Source organism: Podarcis melisellensis, assembly GCF_964234715.1.
Source record: "Podarcis melisellensis genome assembly, chromosome: 13".
Taxonomy (NCBI): Eukaryota; Metazoa; Chordata; class Lepidosauria; order Squamata; family Lacertidae; genus Podarcis; species Podarcis melisellensis.
Window position 1 is genome coordinate 15,032,318 of NC_138545.1, and position 16,543 is coordinate 15,048,860.

The 16,543-nt window shown below is 46.6% G+C and overlaps 1 protein-coding gene across 1 annotated transcript; it reads left to right on the forward strand.

Moving 5' to 3' along the window:
- The first annotated feature begins 5,042 nt into the window (after positions 1-5,042).
- Positions 5,043-13,866, forward strand: SLC39A2 (solute carrier family 39 member 2). Its single transcript, XM_081883677.1, has 4 exons — positions 5,043-5,708; positions 6,339-6,469; positions 7,722-7,775; positions 12,777-13,866. The coding sequence occupies exons 1-4, from the start codon at positions 5,594-5,596 to the stop codon at positions 13,371-13,373; spliced, it is 897 nt and encodes a 298-aa protein (XP_081739803.1). The 5' UTR covers positions 5,043-5,593; the 3' UTR covers positions 13,374-13,866.
- Positions 13,867-16,543: the final 2,677 nt, after the last annotated feature.

The following is a 16,543-nucleotide window of genomic DNA, read 5'->3' on the forward strand; positions in this document are numbered from 1 at the left end:
TGTGTGAGAGTGAACACAGTGAAGTCCCTGTCCATGGTACTTACTGTCATTAAAGGTCTCAACAGTAGACCAGAGAAGAGCACCAAGGTTAAGGTTCAGGCAGGTACAGATGAGTGTGGATGGTCCTTCAGGTAGCTGGTTCCAAACCATACAGGGCTTCTTAGATTACTACTGCCCTGCTGAAGCTAAGGAGATCTTGTCTGGTCAGTGCCCGGGTGGCTGACGACTCCTTTGGGTTTCATGACGGGGAAAATGGGCTATAACTGAGTAATAAAGTAACATTTCACTCCTGCTTGTCAAGTCCAGGTTTTCAGCACTTCCTGCCTCGGGTGAAGCAGATGAACTTGGTTCTTTGCTCGAGATTCACAGCCCATGTGCCTTAGGATCCCGAGACTATGGAATGTGCAAGTGCCCCACTGACTCAGGTTGCATTCCTGGGCATCCTTTATAAAACCCGCTAACTCTCATCACTAGGGCATACTGCAGAGTTCCAATCTTCTGAGCCAAGCAGATGGAAGAGGCAGCTATGCTTTAATGCGCCACCAGGGGGAAGTCTATGATCCTGCTTCTGAATTCTATCAGAAGAGCTTGGCTACAAGGCCAGGCTCATATTTTAAGGCCCATTAAAATAAGGGCAGGCTTCATTCTCATTGCGGAGTGAGTGATCTGAGAAAAAGGTGCATGGACCAGAGAGCTTCATTCAGCTGGTCGTTGGGAAGAGCACAGAACAGTTTGTAATACTTGTACTGGGCCTTGCCAGGTGTTAGGATCCCAGCTGCTAAGGCAGCCTGGAATTGCATTGTGGGAAAATGACACCCTCCCAGTATCACTGGTCCCTGGTGTGTCAGGATGAAGGGAGGCTTCTGGATCTTGTGACTGGCTCTAGGTCAGAGTGAGCGAATGTAGCTCTAGCAGTCTGCACCTGCATTTAGAGCTGGGAATGCACCATTTCAAAAACCCTGCAGAGCCCATGCCAACCAGTGAAGTCAACCCAAAATCATTACATTTTATATCCCATCTTTCTTATATGGAGTTGCCACACAAAGGATTTCTTGCTGGTCTGTTCTCTGGGCACCAACTAGTCTCAAACCTACTCGCATCACTGAGACGTTTGCATCCTGTATTCTGCATCATGTAGACCACAGATGTGTTACAAAAGGAGGGACAACTCAGAATACCTCTGCTTGCAAATTCTATAATGTGAACAGAGTTCCAGAGTCCCGTCCCATCCAGACTTCCCTGGTTCGGCTCATGATTTGAGCATGGGAAAAATTCCACCACCCACTGCCATTTCCCACTCTGGAACACAGGTAGATTCTTCATACTAAGCCAAGGGGAGGGGAAAAAATCAATCTAGCTCAGTATTTGACTATAGTTATTTCCCGCTTGGACTACTGCAGGGGTCAGCAAACTTTTTCATCAGGTCCACTGTCGGTCCACTGTCCCTCAGACCTTGTGGGGGGCCAGACTATATTTTGGAAAAAAAAAATATGAACGAATTTCTGTGCCCCACAAATAACCCAGAGATGCATTTTAAATAAAAGGACACATTCTACTCATGTAAAAACACGCTGATTCCCGGACCGCCCACGGGCCAGATTTAGAAGGCGATTGGGCCGGATCCGGCCCCCAGGCCTTAGTTTGCCTACCCATGGACTACTGCAATGCACTCTACGTGGAGCTACCTTTGAAGGTGGCCCAGAAACTACAAGTAATCCAGAATGTGGCAGCTAGACTGGTGACTGGGAGCAGCTGTCAAGACCATATTACACCTGTCCTGCAAGACCTGCATTGGCTCCCAGTACATCTCTGAGCACAATTCAAAGTGTTGTGGTAGTGATGACCTTTAAAGCCCTAAACAGCCTTGGCCCAGTATACCTGAATAAACCTCCACCTCCATCGTTCAGCCCAGACACAGGTTCAGCTCTGAGGTTCCCTCCCTGCAAGAAGTGAGGTTGCAGGGAACTAGGCAGAGGGCCTTCTCGGTAGTGGTGCCTGCCCTGTGGAACGCCCTCCCATCAGATGTCAAGGAAATAACTATCTGACTTTTAGAAGACATCTGAAGGCAGCCCTGTTTAGGGAAGTTTTAATGTTATATCGCTTTATTAATAATAATAACATTAATATTATTATTATTAGTAGTAATAATACTCCGTTGGGAGCCGCCCAGAGTAGTTGGGGAAAGGAGAGGCCTCCCTCCATCCTAGCATACCAGGGGCCAGTGATGCTAGGAGGGTATAATTTCTTCCCTGGATGTTGACCTTCCAACTTTACCAAACAGGTTTACTGAGTCTATATATTCGAAATGTGGTTTTGTGGAATTTAGAATGACGCCCAGAAGTAGCAATTTCCATCACAAAGAAACCCTTACATGTTTTTTCTTTCATCACCACTTCAGTTCACTTCCTTGTTTTTAGAATGTCTTTTCCATCTATTGCAAAGTTGTGCAATAGCAGGGAAAATCGTTTCCAAAAAACCCCATGCATTGTTATGCTACTCCTTGTTGTTGTGCAGTTTGCGGAATAGGAAGAACTTTTGAAAAACTGAAAATCCCGGGGGCAGGGAGGACAGAATGGTGACTTAATACAAGGGGGGAGGAAACCTCCAGTCCTCCACATGTTGCACAACAACTCCCATCATCCCTCACCTTTTGCTGTGGTGGCTGGAACTGATGGGAGTTGGTAGCCCAATAACATCAAGAAGCCCAGTCTCTCTCTCTCTCTCTCTCTCTCTCTCTCTCTCTCTCTCACACACACACACACACACACACCAAATGTCAAAGGAAATCACTACTTTTCATCTGCAATGTTAAAATAGGCAAAGGGTGCCCTCTATTTCAAGTCCTGAAGCCAATGATTGTGTATTTCAAAAAACAAGAATATAAATAAATCTTCATTCCGGATACAATTGCTTTTCTGCTATAAGGCTTTTGGAGGGGCAATATTTGCTTTAAGCAAATAGCTCGTGGCTCTGTTTTCTTTAGTGCTAGGTCAGTGCGCATGCCTGCAGTCCGTTCTGACATTCACAGTTCCTGCCCACAGAAAAATAGAGCAGTGCTGGGAGAACCCCATTTCTCTCTCCTACTCTCAAGCGTGTCTCAATCCAGCCTTAATCTCACCTGCTGGTGCTGTTGTGAGCCAAAGAACTTGGGTGCAAAAAACTTGAGCCCCTGGTCTTCACTTGAGTGTCCTTTTGTAGATTTGTTTCCTTGGCTTCAGACAGTGGAGGAAAAGTCCTGCTTTTTTCTTAGCTGTGGTGGAGTAATGAGGTAGCTAATGTAGCAATCCAAACTTGTTGGTTTGCTCTCAATGAAACCAAGTTTGAAAAGCGAAGGCTCTTGGGTGCGGCTCCCTCCAGCCTGCCAAACCAGTCTTGGAGCTGGCAGGCAAAATAAAGGCAGGTGGGATAGCCTAGATAGCTCCAGTCAGAGTTAGCATGAAGGGTCTTTATCTTGAACTGTGCCAGTATCTTGAATAGCTCAGGCTCCTTGACTAAAGTTGCCTCATTTGGCTGATTATTGCATAACCTCAACAGAATAGATCTTACTGATTTAGTACAAGGGTGGGGGTTCTGTAGCCCAAGTATTCCTTGACTCCCAGTAGCCCCAACCTGCATGAAATCTTGCTGCTCTGCCATTCCACATTTACAGAGCCACCAAAAGGCAGGGTAGAAGGAGGGGGAAGTCCAAGATAGGCCAGATAGCAAATTCACAGCCCTGCCAGTCTTAACACCATTCTTGCAGAAGAGGGATACACCGTCCATTTCTGTCCTGTGGGTTCTTAGGGGAGGAACATTTCCTATATCAGCTCCAGGACAGGTGTGGTTAGTCTCTGGTTTCTTCTCAGGGAGGGAGTCTATTCCAAGGTGTGCCCCTTTGTGCCATCAGAGCATTGGGGGAGGAGAAGGGATGGTCTTGGAGCCAGAATAAGGGGGCCTCTGAGGGTGGGTCTCCTTGAGTGGGCAGAAGTGGGCCCCTGTTTATTTCTACCCCCTGCCCCCAGTGCAGGTGCTCAACACCATAGAGACAGGTGCCCAGCAGCAGTGGCGAATCATAAAACCAAAAACCCATAATTCACCCCCCCCAACTGATCAGTATTCAGAAGGGCCTAAGAGCATCTGTCCAGCACAATCTACATGAGTAAAGCTGACTGAAAGTCCAGAGGTAGCATTATTATCAATTTATGATGGGGTGGAAGGTTCACAGGCTATGAAGGACTTGCTCACAAATTTATTGACAGCTGCACGAATTGTTATAGCTAGGAAGTGGAAGGGGCAAGTGGAATACAAAATGGAAGAATGGTTTAAAGGGGTGTGGGATATAGCTATTAATTATAAATTAACATGTGCCGTTAAGGTAAGACAGGGAATATGCAGGAGAAATGATTTTGAGGAGATATGGAGGGTGTTTGTAGAATTTGTACTGTTAAAACGGACCAAACCATCGCAAGAGGTGTTGAAATTTTGGGAGGGTGGATAGTTAATAATGGAATGGTCTCAGTGGTGAGGTGCACATTTTTATTCTTATTTATTTATTTATGATTATTACTTTGTAAAAAATAATAATAAATAAAATAAAAATAAACAACCTACATGAGTTTATTGGCAGAGGCAGATGGTCAAGAGAGGGAGACCTGCTGTATCCTGTGGCCCCTGGGCTTCCCTGCCAAGGCTCATAAGATTGTGCTTTGAGGTTTTTTGCAATGTTTTGTGCTTGTTTCCCCCTCTCTTCCCCCTTATCCACATCTGAAGCAAAACGTGAAAGGAGCAGCTATTGAGACCCACGCACTTGTTAGCCTTGACCTGCCAGCTGGAAAATAATCTTCAGCTAGATCAATAGACTCCCGTTTTTTAATGAGCATTTCTTATCGAGAATTCGAGGTGGAGCCCTCGACTGTGGCTGCTATGGCCCAGTGACCTTAAAATTAATGACGAAACGATCGCTTGTAGAGTGTTTATTGTAAATGAAATTACGCGTTTGCATAATGAAGGGGAGGGGATGGGATGGGACAACACCAAAGTGGGCGGGCGGCTTTCTGGAGTATCGGGGTGATTACTCACTCCCTAGAAGGCGGCTAGGATTAGACCGAGCTTGGATGGAAGCAGGAATCTGATGAGGGAGGTAGAAAAGAGAAGGGAGGAAGGTGGAATGCAAGAGAGAACATCTGCAGGACAAGAGACCAGAAAGCTGGATCAATGAGGGAAATAGCAGAGGGTAAGGAACAAGGGAACAAGGTGGAGAGTAGAAGGCTCCATGAAATATATCTAGAAGGCAGAGGCTGAAGACAGCACCATACACCCGACTGCTGATGGAACATCTAGTTGCTTTTGGTCTTGCTATATATGGATGCTCAGTTCATGAAGACTCCATAGTGTGAGGCTTTCTTCCTACACTTTCCCCCACTCATACTTCCAAAGGGGAGAGCTTTATTGCACCAGAAGAGTGTGAAGAGAGGTGGACTTCTCTGTTTGGGACTAGTTACTAACGCTCATAAGACGTTTTGGAATCAGACTGGCCCGAAAAGTGTCCAGAGATACGACGGATAAGCCTTTGCCTCTCCTCCCGGTGTGATTTTCCCTACCCTACACTGCAGAGATGGATCAATTGTTGGAGGTTAAGATTGGCTGCCTGGCAGGTCTGCTGGTGGTCACGCTCATTTGTGGCCTCATCCCGGCGCAGGTTAGATGGTTCCAGAGCAACATGGCCAGAGGTGAGCAGTTGGTGGAAGGGATTGGAGTGGGTATGGATCTTCAGAAGGGCTTGATGCAATGTGACTATCAGAACTTGCGCAGGAGTGCAAATACTGTGCTGTGCAACACCAGGGAGTCTTGAGACCTCAGCTTTGTTGTTAACTCTCTAGGTGGCCATATATTGAGGTGGGTCCCTCTTTACCTCTCTTGATCTTTCTGGTGAATCAATGATCACATGTTCCTTTTACAGATTAGCATTCCTTCTACTTCCACACCCAGAATAAGTAAACAGAGCTTAAGTGAGCTGAACAAGCAAATTTGCTCTGTTAAAAAACATTACATTTCATTGGGCAAAAAAGCTCTATCCATGGTGCTGGAACTGAAAGGGTGCTTTACACCTCCAGATTATCTCTTGATGCGGGTGGACCTTGAACTCTTGAGCATGCACTGAATTCTGAGCATGCCGGTGTTACTCTCCCTTATTAGTAGTATTAGTATTGATTAGTATCCTGCCTTACAGGAACCAAATCTATGCAAAGTGGCTTACATTAAGATATATATTTTAAGACATGGATTGGCAGCCTCGTCTCTGTTTTGGCAGCCTCTACATCTGACAAAATCCTCCATATTCCACCCTGCATCTCTTCTAGGGAAGCATCGGCGCATCCTCAGTTTCATAGGCTGCTTTGCCGCCGGAGTGTTCCTTGGGGCCTGCATTATGCACATGGTGGCCGACGCACTGGGAGACATCCAGGAGGAACTAAAAAAGAGACAGCAGCAGGTGAGTGCCATCATATCAGTCTCTTAAATCTGAATTCCACTGCAATGAATTTGGATGGGCCACAGCTTGGTGGAACAACATCTGCTTTATATGCAGAAAGTCTGAGCTTCAGTCCATCGCATGTTCAGTTAAAACAAGATCATGGGAGATACCACTGTCTGAGACCCTGGAGGATCACTGCCAGTCAGAGCAGACCAGTGTGCTCTGGTCATATGTCCCTATATGTTGTTGGACCACAACTCCTCTTATTCTCATCCAGCCAAGGTTGAGCATTAGGGGAGACAATACTGGACAAACGTAAACCAGTATCCAGGCTCTGACCTTGGCTGAATTGTACAACCGGACTTCAGTGTTCCATGCTTTAGTAAATAACTGTTTGGACCAATGTAACCCACTGTACATGGTGCAGCCTTTGAAGATGGTATGGAAATGTCGGCCCAGAACATGGTACCAAAAATTTGAATGGGACTGGCCATTATAAACATATTGCACAAGTTTTGTTTGGGTTGTTGTTGTTGTTGTTGTTTTGCTTTCACCGCTTCATCTGACTTGTCCAATTCAAAATACTGGGTTTTTTCTAACCTATAAAGCTGGCTTAAGACCTAAAAGATCACGTCTTCCCAGATGTACCTCCCTTTATCATAACGTCATGAATAGAGTCCCTTCTTCTGAAAGTGCCTGAAGTGAACTACTGTCCATGAACACTTATGTCAGGGGTTCCTAAACTGTGATCCAAGGACCACCCATGGTCCACGAACTTCATTCAGGTGCTCCATGGTGTATCTGTAAAAATGCAATCAGAAATCACAGCACACAGTAACTGCTACAACAGGCAGAAAGATCATTAAGTAGTCCATCAAGACCACCAGCAATTTTCAAGTGGTCCAAGGAGGGGAAAGTTTGGGAACTACGAGCTTATGCTATAATAAATTTAAGACTCACTCATTTTGCTACAAGAGATTAACACAGCCACCCCATTGGAAATTGGTCTAATAATTAGGGGTACTGTTGCACTGGGATTGGGAAAGCAACAACAAGAGGCTTTAGGAATGAATGAATGAATGAATGAATATTGTTTGTGACATGCAAAATAAGTTCATGGTTCCAAAATTTGACAGATCTTCAAGATCTGAGCTCCCGCTGCTTGAATAGTGAGGAAACGTGATTCCACCACCATGATAGCCAATGACTGAACCATTCTTATCCCCAAAATGTTTCCAACTCAGCTGTTTGTTTGTTTCTTTTTCCCCAGGGAGCTCCTATGCATAAGCAGAACAGCACCTCTGAAGGTGATGATGATTCTGAGGTATGTTTCCCCTTGTTTGAGATTGCTGTTCAGGTTAGCTTTGGATAGGCACGAGCTGCCATTGTGATCAATTATGGATTATTTATTTTGGTACCTTGGGTATTGGCAGGGGAGCTGAAAAAGCTTTTTATCCATCTTCTGACTCTCCTCCAGGGAATGGGGCTGTGAATTTGGGTGCAGGATCCACACAGTCAAGGATTTTGTTTTCTAGTCAGCTGCAAAAGGCTCTCAAATTTTGCAAGAGTGTATGGGGGTGAGATGGTTGATTAAGATCTCAAGCTTGGCCTCTGCATATTTCACAATCTTTTAATGACTGTTCTAATCTTGCTTGGCTCAGGTCTTGGTTTTGGTTACTTATTTAAGGATCTGTGAACAGAACCGTAACAAACCTTTTAAAGCACCTACCTTGAATGTTCCAGTCTCTTGTAAAATTTTGTTATGGTTGTAGTTGTGTTTGCATTTTTGCATTTAATTGCTTCCTGCTGTGAGGAGTTTCTGTGAGGAGACATCTGAAGGCAGCCCTGTTTAGGAAAGTTTTTAATATTTAATTATGTATTGTTTTTAACACTTGATTGGAAGCTGCCCAGAGTGGCTGGGGAAACTCAGCCAGATGGGCGGGGTATAAATTATTATTATTAGTTATTATTATTATTAAAGCTGGAGAGCAAGATACAAAGGCATATCTGTCTGTCTGTCTATCCATCTATGAAGAAAATAGAATGGGGATGCAGATGGCGCTGTGGTCTAAACCATGGAGCCTCTTGGGCTTGCTGATCAGAAGGTTGGCAGTTCGAATCCGTGTGATGGGGTGAGCTCCCGTCACTCTGTCCCAGCTCCTGCCAACCCATCAGTTCGAAAGCACGCCAGTTCAAGTAGATAAATAGGTACCGCTGCAGCGGGAAGGTAAATGGCGTTTCAATGTGCTCTAGCTTTTGTCATGGTATTTCTTTGCACCAGAAACAGTTTGGTCATGCTAGCCACGTAGCCTGGAAAGCTGTCTGTGGACAAACACCAGCTCTCTCAGCCTGAAAGCAAGATGAGTGCCATAGACCCATAGTCGCTTGTGACCGAACTTAACCATCATCGGGTCCTTTACCTTTACCTTACACTTCCTAGGCACAGATCTGAGCCATTCTCCTCTTGCCTCACTTCTTTCCTAGGGAAAACCCACTCTTTGTTTTGCTCCAGTTGAGTGCAAAGGAAGGGTTTTCCCCTGGGGAAAGCAGCAGAACAGCAGCAGGACAAGAAGAAGTGTGGGAAATCACTTTGTCACTCTAATATCGTACTCAACTAGCTCCTTCTTACTAATGTGTGTGGGATATAGAGTCAATGGAATAAAATAGTTCCTATCTTGCAGATACAGTGGTACCTCTAGTTATGAACTTAATCCATTCTGGAGGTCGGTTCTTAACCTGAAACTGTTCTTAATGTTCTTAACCTGAAACTGTTCCCTTCCCTCGGCCTGAAAGTGAGATGAGCGTCACACCCCATAGTCACCGTTGCCTGGACTTAACCGTCCAGGGGTCCTTTAGCTTTTTACCTCTTTTTTTGGTGACCTGCCAGTTTACTGGGCAGCTCATTAGTTCTCAGTCCAGTCTGGCTCACAGGGTTGTTGCTATATATCTATATATCTATATCTATACAGTGGTTCCTCAGGTTAAGTACTTAATTCGTTCCGGAGGTCTGTACTTAACCTGAAACTGTTCTTAACCTGAAGCACCACTTTAGTTAATGGGGCCTCCTGCTGCCATCGCGCCACCGGAGCACGATTTCTGTTCTCATCCTGAAGCAAAGTTCTTAACCTGAAGCACTATCTCTGGGTTAGCAGAGCCTGTAACCTGAAGTGTATGTAACCTGAGGTACCACTGTCTATAGATATATATAATTTGTATATCACCCTTCATTCACCCAAATATTACAAGGTGGTTCGCAACATTATTAGGGTAATATGGAAAGGGAGAAGAGCCATGTGTGCCACCTTGAACTCTTTGAGGGAAGGAATGGATACAAATGTGAAAAACAAATTTAAAAGGGGGTGGGTGCCGTCGTGTACCTGGTTGTGGGAACACAGCCAGTTCTGATACATTATCAAACGGTGAGCTGAAACGCATTTTATGGCATTGTATTTTACTTTACTATTTATTTATATTGTCATTGCATTTATATCCCTCTTTTCTTCCAAAGAGATTAGGGTGGTGTACATTTTCACCCCCACCCCCAGCTCTCCATTTTATCATTGCAAGAACTCTGTGAGGTTGGTTGGGCTGAAAGACTGTCTCTAGACTTTTTGCCCAAGTGTGGATTTCAACTCTGGTCTCGCAGGTCCCAGACGCTGCACCGCCCTGCTTCTATGTTTCACACCTCTCTTTCCAAACTCAAGTATTGTGAGGACCTTTTCTTCCTCCATTCTGGGAGGCGGTGTTGCAATAGAAGTCTAAGAAGCCTGCCAAGACAACCGCCTTCCAATTGAGAAATCCTGTGGTGGCCCTTGATTGCCACCTGGTGGTGCAACTTCAATTTAAAAAACCCCAGGAAGCATGGAAAGCTCTTTGAAGACCGGAGCACCTCTTAGGTTTAGATAAAGTCCCTGGGTAAATGAATAGAAGAGCAATAAACAACACCTGGTTTTATAAAACACACATGTGCAGAAACTGCACCATAAATGGAATACGTAGCTTCCAATACTATTTAAGAGTCACTTTAAGATCTCTGTTGAAATAAAAAGTTGTAAGCAGTATAAATATGCAAGCAAGCAGATCTGGGCCCCATCTGCACTACACATATAAAGCGCTATCGGGAGTTCCCTGGAAATATGTTTGATTGTTAAACCCAGGGCTTGGTCCCCGTGAGGTGAGATGAGGCAGCTGTCTTGGGCTGTGGAAGCTCAAGAGAAGACCCCACCCCACAGGGGTCCCACCAACACGGCCACCTCTTCTGCCGAACTTGCCAAAATATTGTAAGATCTTGCTGAAATCGCATGAGGACCCACCGAAATCTCACAAGATCTTGCCAGAACTTGCCAACCACACAACCCAGATAAAGGAGGAAGGGCTGTGGTGGTGCAGTGGCACACTCCCATTTTGCCTCAGGCAGTGAAGAGTGGCATGCCCCCTGGTTCATACCACTTTGGGAATTTTATTTTATTTATTTTAATACCGCCCTATACCTGGGAATCTCAGGGCAGTTTACAGAATAAAAGCAAGATATAAAACCACAAAGTACATGTCAGAGCTGCCCAAGGTCCCAGCTCACAGAGGACCAACGCCAGTTCTTGTTATATACAAAAGTCTTTATTAAGGTTCAGTTTCGATTCCAAAGCCGCGGCGCGCAGCTCTATGTCTCAACCCTAGACCGCTGAAGTTCCGTCTGAATCTCCTCCCCCCAGACACCAGTTCAAGACCCTAGCCTTGCTCCACCTCCTCCTTTGCTCCTTTCTCCTCTGGGTCCGTCTGCCCGCTGGGGTATTGCCCTTTCTGGACTCTTCTGATGCTGAAGAGTCCCCGGATTCTTCCCCCTGCCTCCGGCGTGCTTTAGGACCTGGCTCCCAATCCGTGCTCCCGGCTGTCCTGCGCGTCTGTGCATTTGAACTTGGCGCGCGCGCCCAGCCGGCAACCTTCCTCCTGACCGTTACACTGCTCCTGTCACTGCTTCCTCCTTCGGGGGGGGCTAGCTGGATTTGACTTCCCCTCTATTCCCTCACTCAGCGATAGGGGCGTGGTCAGCCCTGACTCATCTTCTCTTTCCCCTGGAGGGGAAGCCGGTCCTGACACATGGGACTCTTCCCCCCCCCCCCAGCTACGCTCTGGTGGGGAAACTGGTCCCGATCTCCAGCTGCTGCTTTGGGAGTCACCGCTGGCCCCTTGCTTCTGGTGCGTCCCTCCCGGGACCCCCCTTGCTCTGGCTATCGGTGCCCCCTTCTGGGAATCTTCCGAATCACTGGACAGACTCATGGAATCTCTTGCCCCACTGCCATCCTCACCTACGCTGCCCTCGGATTGTTCCCCTTCACTCTCCGCTTCCTCTTTCCCCTGTGCCTCTGCTCCTGAACCCCTGACAGTACATAATAAAAATAAAAAGAACAACCCAATAGGGCCCCCCCCCAAAAAAAACATTTTAAAAGGGCATAGGATTTCAATCAGATCAACCAAACGCCTGGTTAAAAATGAATGTATTTGCCTGATGCCTAAAGGTGTATAATGAAGACGGAGAGAGGTTTTTACACCCTCGTCTGGTCCATCCAGTGAAGCTGAATGTTGGAAGATGCAGAATAGCCCCCCCCCCAAAAAAAAGTATTCACATAGTGTTTTTATTTTATTTTATTTATTTATATATTGAATTTATATACCGCCCTATACCCAGGGGTCTCACGGCACCACAGAATAAAATCAAGATATAAAACCCACAAAATACATAATGAAAATAAAAAGAACAACCCAATACCCCTTCCCTCCCAGCCACAAAAACACAAACACATTTTAAAAGGGCTTAGGATGTAAATCAGATCAACCAAAGGCCTGGTTAAAAAGGAATGTTTCTCCCTGTGGAGAGCATTCCACAGATGGGGAGCCACTCCGGAAAAGGCCCGTTCTCGTGTTGCCACCCTCCAGTCCTCTTGAGGAGGCGACACACGAAGGAGGGCCTCAGAAGATGATCTCAGGGTCTGGGTAGGTTCATATGGAAAGAGGTGGTCCTTGAAGTATTGCAGCACTGAGCCATTTACTGTAGCTCTGTGCATAGCTGTCAACTTTCCCCTTTTCTTGCGAGGAATCCTATTTGGAATAAGGGACTTTCCCTTAAAAAAGGGGAAACGTTGACAGCTATGGCTCTGTGGCAGCGGGGAATAGGAGTCTCCTAACAACTCTCAGCACCCATAATAAACTACACTTCCTAGGATTATTTGAGGGAAGCCATGATTATTTAAAGTGGTATGATACCGCGTGAAATGGATATTGCAGATGGGGCCTTAACTCACCTCCAACTCTTTCTCTCCTCCCATGGCAGATGTACCCATTTGGGGAGCTGGTCATCTCAGCTGGCTTCTTCCTGGTGTTCCTCATTGAGAGCGTGGTGCTCCATTGTTGCCCCAGGGCCGTGCACTCCCATGGCGACCACAACACCGAAGAGGATCACAAGGACCCGCCGGAATCCCACAGCTCTTTCCGGGCGTTCGTGCTCTTCCTGTCGCTCTCCTTCCACTCGGTCTTTGAGGGCCTCGCCATTGGCGTCCAAAAGCAGGAGACGGCCGCCATTCAGCTTTGCCTGGCGGTGCTGATCCACAAGGCCATTGTGGTCTTCAGCCTGGCTTTGAAGTTGGTGCAGAGCGGCACGCCGGCCCGGTGGAGGTTGCTGTACTTGGTGGTGTTTGCTCTGATGTCTCCCGCTGGCATCGGTGTGGGCATTGGCGTCTCCCTTTACAACAGTGACGGGACCAGCCTGGCTCAGGCTTTGTTGGAAGGGGTGGCTGCAGGGACCTTTCTCTACGTCACCTTCCTGGAGATCCTCCCCTACGAGCTGCGCTCGCACGAAAGCCCCCTCACCAAGTTCTTCTTCATTGGACTGGGCTTCTCCATCATGGCCATCATTGCCATTTGGGCATGAAAGAGTGGCTCTTCTATGTTCTCCATGAAAGCCAATCACAACTGCACTCATAGACTCCTCTCTTTCCAGAACCTCCTCTTATCAGCCATGAGGGCCGTCACCTTGGGTGGTGCTATATATACACATATGTACTAAGTGAAGGGAAATAACCAGCAACCCACATGGATGAAAATGCAAAATATGTGAAGCAATGGAGCCTGAGCAACAAATACATCATTTTTAGCTTTGCTCCCTGAACTACTGGAAAGCCACAACCATCAGCACAATATCCTAGCAGCAGTGATAATTAATGCAGCCAAGAGACCTAACACAAGCAATGGCATCTCTTCTTTCAATCGTCGTGAAAGACTAAATGTACAGTATGTAGGGTCCACCTGCAAGGAACTCTGGAACAAGTAGGATATTGGCTAAGGGGTAAATGGGACATTTGAAGAGAGGGTATTGGGTTTTGTGTATATGGATGGAAATATACACTGAGTTGTTTTGTTTTGTTTTGTTTTGTCACCCTTTTGTCTGTCTTTGGGGAAGGTATGTGTGCGAAGGATATTCCTACATGTGTGAGGAAGAGGGTGTGTGTGTGTGTGTGTGTGTGTGCGTGAGAGAGAGAGAGAGAGAGAGAAGGGGAAGTATCCCATGTGAGGTGGGTGGGTGGGTGTTTGATGGTGTCCTGGCTCTCGCTGTTGTTTTGTGGATGTGGATGGAAATATACACTCAGTGTTGTGTTGTGTTACCCCTTTGCCTGTCTTTGGGGAAGGTATGTGTGCGAAGGATGTTCCTACATGTGTGTGGAAGAGGGTGCATGTGAGAGAGAGGGGGTGGAGTATCCCATGTGGTGTACGTGTGTTTTTGATGGTATCCTGGCTCTCACTGCTAGATGAAGAACTTAGACTTCCAGCTTAGTTTCTACCAAAGGCTTAAATGTTTAGATCAGAATGTTATGTAGGTCAGTTTTCGAGTCCTAGAAACCAGTAGGTGCATAAGAGGTTAGAAATAATGGCTAAGCACAAGCAACATGCCCTCTGTGCTCTACTTTTGAAGGTGCAATTGGTGTGGCAGCTGTCCCAAATCTTGGAACTTGGCTTTCAAATGAGCCCTCGTCCAAGTGATTATGCACGACATGCTTTTGCTGCTGCAGACAGCACCATATCCTATGAGATGGGGGGGGGGGGACTCAAGAGTCTGCTTGGCATCCAACTTATTCCCGGAAGGGAATTTAAACTTGGCTTTAAAGGCTTTAAACTTGGAATAGCCAATGTTTTGGGGGCAGGGTGCTTTTCTAACAGCCCGACAGCCCCCTACCCCACCTGCATATGAGGCTCAGTAAGGCAGTCAGCTGGGAGGGGTACTGCCACCGCTGCACACACCCCCATCCCCTACTGCCTGCTCCTCTCTAGCCTCCTTTTGCTCCCCGTGCAGCCTCCAGGCATTGGGTGTAGAGGAGACCATTTTCAATTTTGACTGGAGTGGCAAAATGTCCTGGGCCAGCTCTGGCCAGGCCCTTTCACAGAATCCAGATCTCCATCTTCTATCCCGCTGCATCCCTCTTCTGGATCAGACTTCTCTTGGTGTTCTGATTTCAACTGTTCCAGCTTGCTAGGAGCTTCCATGGGATCATCCAACTCTTCACCAGTTCCTCCTCAGCACCCAACTACCCTCTCCATGTCTCATGACAGACAGGGTATCCCTGTGTGTGTGTGTGTGTGTGTGTGGAAGAAAGGTGGAGAGAAAACCCAGAAGGAAACCAGTGTCTATTCCTTCCTTCCTTCCTTCCTTCCTTCCTTCCTTCCTTCCATCCATCCATCCATCACTACACCACTCTCTACTTTAGAGGGTCCTTAACTGGGTGTAGTGGGCTATATGCAGGATAGATCAAGGCCCTGTGCTGTTGAGGGTGGAGGTGAGGCAAAAGCAACAGACAGAAGGCCTTCTAATTGCTCAAGCCAGTCAGCTATGTAGCTCAGCAATTGTATACTTTGGCCTTAATGATCTACCAGGGGCACCCTTCTTAAGATTGCCATGTGCATTATTTGAATGAGCATGGGATGGACTAGGCCTTTGAGGTCCCTCCCAATGATACAATGCAGTGATTCGGGGCTCTCCTGCTCATTCTTAAACAGTTGTGAGGCAAGAAACCTGTTGATCTACAGCAGGGGTGACCAATTCCTGAGAGACTGCGATCTACTTTCAGAATTAAAATCTGGCAATGATTCAGGTCAAAGTTTCAAAGTTGTTGAGCTTTTTTTTAGGGAGGAGGACTTTCTTAGGAGGGAAGTTCCATTTTGGGGGGGAGTTAAAACCAAGGGTCTAAGGGAGAGAGACTTTCTCTCTCACAGCAATTATCGCTTTGAATGAAAACAGCCACAGAGAGAAAGCTCTGTCTTCCCTTCCACTGATCACACAACAATGGGGGCAGGGCAGGAGTCCGTTTCAATGACGCTGAGGAAAGGGAGCCAGAGATCGACCTGCGATCTACCAGTAGATCCCCATCAAGCTGTTGGACATCCATGATCAACACCCAACCATTAATAGAGCTACCAGTGGGATACCAACCTACTTCTACTGTAGGCAATGCGAAGATGTTGTCATACCACAATGTAAAGGTACACAAAGCCAAGTCAGAGTGAGGGCAGGAAATATTTCCTTCACTGAAAATAAAGAGTTCCCGGAGAGCACCATGCAAATGATCTGATTTGTTTACATGGAAGTTTGGATGCCCCACTTTCACATACTCAAAGAATGCATGAGAGGATGGCGAGGGTTTAGCTCCATGTGTATACATAAGTAAGTCTGCAGAGTGCAGGCTAGTGTTTGCCTTGATTTGCATTAACTTGCTGTCACCTGCCCAGTGATGTGTTAGTGAAGCGTTAGTGAAGCATCAATACAGCTTAATCAAGAAAATAAATGGCTTAAGTATAAAACCTCTGTATACCTGAAGGAGCGTCTCCACCCCCATCATTCATCCCAGTCACTGAGATCCAGCACTGAGAGCCTTCTGGCAGTTCCCTCACTGTGAGAAGTGAAGCTACAGGGAACCAGGCAGAGGGTCTTCTCGGTAGTGGTGCCCGCCCTGTGGAACACCTCCCATCAGCTGTCAAGGAGATGAGTAGCTATATAAACGTTAGATTACATCTGAAGGCAGCCCTTATTAGCCTTGTAAGATTTACATCACG